The sequence below is a fragment of the Poecilia reticulata genome, chromosome 18 (assembly GCF_904066995.2).
Source record: "Poecilia reticulata chromosome 18, P_reticulata-male-v2, whole genome shotgun sequence".
NCBI classification, from domain to species: domain Eukaryota; kingdom Metazoa; phylum Chordata; class Actinopteri; order Cyprinodontiformes; family Poeciliidae; genus Poecilia; species Poecilia reticulata.
The window spans coordinates 3,485,864-3,491,750 of record NC_088847.1 but is presented as its reverse complement, the minus strand read 5'-3'; the positions used below and the strand labels follow the sequence as shown (position 1 = coordinate 3,491,750).

At 39.8% G+C, this 5,887-nt stretch overlaps 1 protein-coding gene across 3 annotated transcripts in view; it reads right to left on the bottom strand.

Annotated features, from left to right (window-relative positions):
• Nucleotides 1–3,257: 3,257 nt before the first annotated feature.
• Nucleotides 3,258–5,887, bottom strand: part of dock11 (dedicator of cytokinesis 11) — an 82,209-nt gene continuing 79,579 nt past the window's right edge. For all 3 annotated transcript variants that reach the window (XM_008435028.3, XM_008435026.3, XM_008435027.3), the window contains one exon: nt 3,258–5,299. Coding sequence is in view for 2 of the 3 variants with exons in the window: in XM_008435026.3 (XP_008433248.2) it covers nt 5,210–5,299 (90 nt within the window). In the remaining variant the exon portion in view is untranslated. The remainder of the gene's footprint in view (nt 5,300–5,887) is intronic.

Here is a 5,887-nt window from a genome sequence, read left to right as displayed (position 1 = left end):
CAATTTACTGTAGACTGAGTCACCAGAAACAAGTGGGTCAGTCAGTGTTAGCAGAGTTGAACTTATGGGTTGCGTCCATCTAAAACTTGGCAAATCTACTTAATCAGAAAAGAGTAGAAGGAAGGGGGGGGGGAACAAACAAAAAAGAGCAGGAAGGTAATATAAGGGTGAGATCAAAAAGAAGGCCAGAACAAGAGGAAGAAATAAAAAAAGAAGGATGTGGTATAAAGAAAAAAGTGGGAAAAATTGCACACAAGCAAGGAAACCATGTGGGGGAAGAAAAGAGACGATGAAATGGGTAACCAAATGTCTATTCACTTTTTTTTTTTGAAAGTCACACAATCAACTCAACTGTTGAACCCAAAGATATTTTCCCCCCCTACGAATCTAAGAAGGTATTGATAAAGCACCTTTAACAAAAATCAATAACAATTAGGGTAACCAACAAGCCTACTAGTCAAGTTTTTGATTTTGGTACCTGAGGCCATCATCCTTGGGCTGACTCTGCCACACAGACCTCAAGTTGGAACGCTCTGGTAATTAGCATTCCTACCAATTTTATGTTTATTATTATATTTATTGCTCAGAATTCATTGAACAGATTCAAAACAATTAAAAAATACTTTATTAATCCACAAAGGGCAGTTTGTGTTGTAACTCATATCATCCAAGTTTCTTCAGAGTTGTTGTGGATGTTGATGCTTGTACTGAGTTGTTAGCACATTTAGTGATGCAGTCGTGATTGATTGACAATGCTAAGCTCCTCCTCCTCCTGGCTTTGATTGGTGCAATTCTTCAATCTCTCTTCAATTTTTATGTATATAGCACTATTACGCACAATAAAGTGACCAAAGAGCTTCACGGGTAAAAAAAAAAGGGGAAAAAAAAGGGCAAAATAGTGAAATAAAAGAAATAGAAACAGAATGACAGGGAATTTTAAAAAAAAGAACAGAAATATGAGCAGCCTAATTCTCCATCTCTCCAGAATTAAATGTCAAAGAAAACGACAGCCAAAAAAAAGCTTGATCTCTTTAACGTGCCAGTTTAGTCCTTAGAACAGCTAAACGTATTTGGTTTTCAGATCTCAGCAACCTACAAGGACTATGTTTTTGCAAAGGATCAGTGAGATAAGACGGTGCCAGACTATTTAATGGTTTAAAAACCAAAAGTAGAATATTGAAAGTTATTCGAAAAGAAACAGAAAGCCATGGTGGAGACTTTAAAAGGTTGATGTGCTCACGCTGTCTTTTCCCAGTTAGCAGGTTCTACCTGATCCCACTGTAAAAGGAGATGCCGGAGTCCAGGCTAGTGGTAATGGAAAGCATGGATGACACGTTCTAGGACAGTTTGAGAAAGATATGGATTCATTTTGTTGCTCTACCTCAAATGATAAAAGCTAGACTGGATTACTGCACTGACCCGCTTGGCAAATTTGAGGTCAGTGTCAAAGATAACTTGAACATTTGTGATGGAATTGCAACCAAGAGTCAAGAAGGCCGACGGTCTGTAGAATCAGCTCATAGAAAATAGCACGTCTGTCTAACAAGACAAGACAACTAAACCTACCTCGCCACATTCCTTCTTCCGATGCATTACATTTTAAGCTACCATTATTTTTTTTCTGTTTGAACCCTTTGTAAATCACAGTTAAATGTCCCCATGCACACGCACTGTAATGTGTCTGCATGGGAACAAACAAGAAAGTTCCTCAGATGGGCTTAGAAATCAACAATGTAGACGACAACAGAACCAGAAAAGCAGGGGATTTTAGAATAAACGGGTATTTGTCTATGCTTCACACAATAATCTGCCTGAAAGCAGAAGTGCAATGGCTTCAGTTTTTTGGTGGCGTATTGTGCAGCAATACGTTTGGTTTGGCAATTATGTAACTGCTAATAACTGTGAAGGCAGTTATTAACAGCGTGAGTAATTTTGATCACATCTACCAAGTCAGGGCAACACCGGATCATCAGGAATTAATAGCCGAATCACTCTTGGTCTCTGTCAGTAATGACTACCTGTGTGGTGAGGTGTGGTTTTATAGAACAAGTGAAGGGGTGTATTTATGGATTTATGAACCACTGTCAGAAATTAAATCACACCAAACTTACGAATTATCAGGATTATTTCTATTTGCTAAATGCCACAATAATGAGAAAGAGAATATAGCAGATATTTACGGATTAATGTCTTTAAAATCAGAAGTTTACATACGAAATGACGACCACTGCAAATAGGGGTTTCTTTGATTGAAGAAAAGGTCCGCCATATTGTCCTGTTCGCAACAAATGGGTGGTGGAGTGCACCAAGCAGATGTCTGGTACATGTGTTTCTGTGTGTGACAAATGTGCCAAAGATCCCGTCGCTCACTTGGACACGAAAGCTATAAAAAGGCTGTGCAAAGTGAGAGTTCGTCTGTTAAACCAACCAAGAGATTAATACAAAAACTAAACTTTTTTTTCTTTAAAGTGTCTTTATGAGACCGCTACTTTCTATTTTTATTATTTCATTGAATACAATTTCAGATTTTTGTGTTATTTTTGTTCAGGTCGAGAAAAATATATATGTTTTGCTAGATTTTTGACAGCATGTTAAAGCAACAACACGGCATACACTGACTCTGTACTTCAGTTAAACACCAAATAATCCTGTGCTGCCTCGTCACCATTACTATCACATGACTGAACAGACATGGCCAAGCCCCTCCTGAAGTACATAAACGGCAACAAGATGGAAATAAATATCAGTCGCTGATATTGGACTAGTTTATCGGACTGACACAAATATGTTAAAAAATGATCGTAGCGGCCAATACTGATGTTGATTGTTTCAGGACTGGGTCAGGTTTTTGGAAATCAAAATATGGTCACCTAGTGCTTAACGACTCCATCAAAACGAGCAATAGAAACGAGCATGGATGGAAACAAAATATGGACAATAAAATGGAGAATAAATTATGAAACTAAATATTTTGTTAATCATGAAACAAACTTTACCTGGACATATGGTGAGGTGTGCATCACCATATCATATATGTTCATTACATCATTTGGATTTTTATTATCATCAAAATGATGCCAAATAAAGTCTTTAAATTTCTATACAATAATCAACTTTCTAAAATAAGTGGCAAAAAATTGAACTCTTTCACGATATATCATTATTTTCCTGTTCCTGTAATTCTTCCCCTTATCTTCGTGTAGGTACTACTGAAATAAAAGGCCGCTATTGCCACAAAAATCATACATAAACATAAATCTGCATAATCGATATTTTCAGGTTTTATTGGGAAAAAAAGCTTTACAAAGTAAATTTGACAAGCAGCTGCACCTTTTGTAGATAATGCAATAAAACTAAAAACATGAGAACAAAACAAAAGTCTCTGCTAAGAGATTTTCCACTCAGCTACAAAATATCATACATACATACAAACATACATGAATACAGAATTGAATTTACATCATGTCAACAGTTTATGTACACATCATCTTAAATATTAATCATCTATTTGCTTGTTTCAGTGCAGCACTTGTGAAATACTTGGAATAACCGACCCGCGATGGCATCTATTAGTTGAGTTAGAGGAGGTTTTCTGTTTTTTTTCTTCCAGAAGGCAGAGTGTGAAGGCACCAGATCTAAACGTAGATGAGAGGAGCTCTTTAACGAGTAAATATTATCACACAGCTTTTATTTCTGAACCCAGTCCTGATTTGAAAGGGAGAGAATGTTTAAAGAATTAAAGCTCTGCTATCTTTTATTAGTCACTACTTATTGCCTTGCTTTAAAAAAAATCCTTACAGCATAGTTTTATATAAAAAAAAAACAACAACAACAAAAAATGTTTTCATCAGCATTGCTACACAGCTAATATCCCCTGACAAGAAGCTAAAGTTTTTCCTTTTCCTATTATTTCTATACAGCAGGGGTTTACAGATAAATTGGACCCATTTCTTTAATTTCGGTAATATGGGATTGGTCGATACTTACAACCCACCATGTCGGCTAACAACAGTCGCTCCATTGTCGCTGGCTTAGCTTTCTCGCTACATTTAGCAACTTTTAAGACCAAAAAAAAAATCAGTTTAAGCTAAAAATGGAATTGGCAGGTCAGGCTTTTAAGATCGGCGATCGGTCAGAAAACTACAATCGGTGCGCGCCTGCTATACTATAAACACCTCTTTAACTTTCACACATTGTGTCATGTATTTCATCAGCATTCACAAAGTAGAACATATTTGTTAGGTGGAAGATAAATTATTCTCATCAGCCTGATACTCACTAAGTAAAACCCAGTGCGATCGACTGGACTCAGTCTGGAGCCACAGCAGACATGTGGAGGAAGGTACCATGGTCACACGGCAGAATAGATTAGATCTAAATGAATGACCCAGTCAAAGTCCAGACCCAAGAATTCAGCATCTAGGCATACAAAGCTGGAAGAAGTCTTGGACCTGTGAGCATTTATCAGGAGTCAAACGCATCCTGTTATTGACAGAGTAGAAACACAAGGCACCTTTCTGGCCCGCAGCGTGACTTATCGCATCTTTTTTTTTTTTTTCAACCTGGCTGGAACGCACTGTCGCATTTGAAAAAAATAAATAAATAAAAATCCCAAACACTTTGCATCACATCCTGATGCTTTCGATTTACAGCCTGTCACAACGGAGCTGCTTGTGTTTTTTCAACTTGCCGTGAAACAAATAAAAGAGGGTGAAAACAGGAAACGGTGAAGTGCGGCTAAAATAAAAGCGGCTTTAAAAGAAGAAGCGCTCTCCTGTAGGAAACAGTGGCGGCGGGACGGAGAGCGGCGTTCTGCATAGATCCTCGGGGCCACGCCCCCTTCCATGAGGCGGGAGAAGAGCATCGCACTCTGGAATTCATCAGCTTTATCTGACATGCACACATAGAAGCCCAGCTTTTTTTTTGATACATTCTGAGAAATACTACTCATTGTGATGCGAATATCCAACCCCTGCACCATGCTAGGTTTTATTTTTGATTTTTTTTGCCCCATAGATTCCTTTGCACGTCAGGCAGAGACACCATGGGCGGGGCGGCTCCTTGGCAAGCGCAGGCAGGCGGCTGCTCCCGTTATCGCCCAGTTTACATCCTTAAGGGAAATGTGGAAGGGTAAACATTATGCTTGAAGGGGCGGGGCAGGCTGTGAGAACACAGAGGGGGGCTGGAGGAAGGGGCCGAGTGTTTGAGGTCAGCTCATGTCTGTGGACGTCCCGCTGATGGCACGGAAAACATGGAGGGAGTTCTGCAGCAGCGACCGCATCATGTCCTCCTGGTAGATCTGATGGGTGAAGAGGAAACACACAATTAAAAAGACGCTCTTTCTCTTTCTCACACACACACACAGACACACACACGCACACACACAGAGCTGCATGGGCGGATTAGATGGGATGCACTATGGTGGGACTTGGGTCAGCACGGGCCAGGATGAAAGGAGAAGCGGGATCGTTGATGTTTGATTCTGATCCACTGATTGGCTTTGCTGTCGGAGCGTTTGGGGTCTTTAACCCCAAACGCAATGTTTGTTTGTGGAATCCCTCTACGCATTAAAAACAAGACCGGATCTGGATCTGCACGTTTTCCTTTGACGCACACATAGGGAAAAATTAGACACACACGCACGCACGCACGCAGGCACGCACACACACACACACACGCGCGCGCACACACACACACACACACACACACACACACACACACACACACACACACACACACACACACACACACACACACACACACAACGTCTCCTAGCAAGGTCATTTAAACTGGTTGTTTTCTGGACTTTGAAGCAGAGTTGATACATTTCTATCAGCTTTAACGTTACCCTGATGAATCTGTTCCAGAATCAACCTTGATAAGTTGG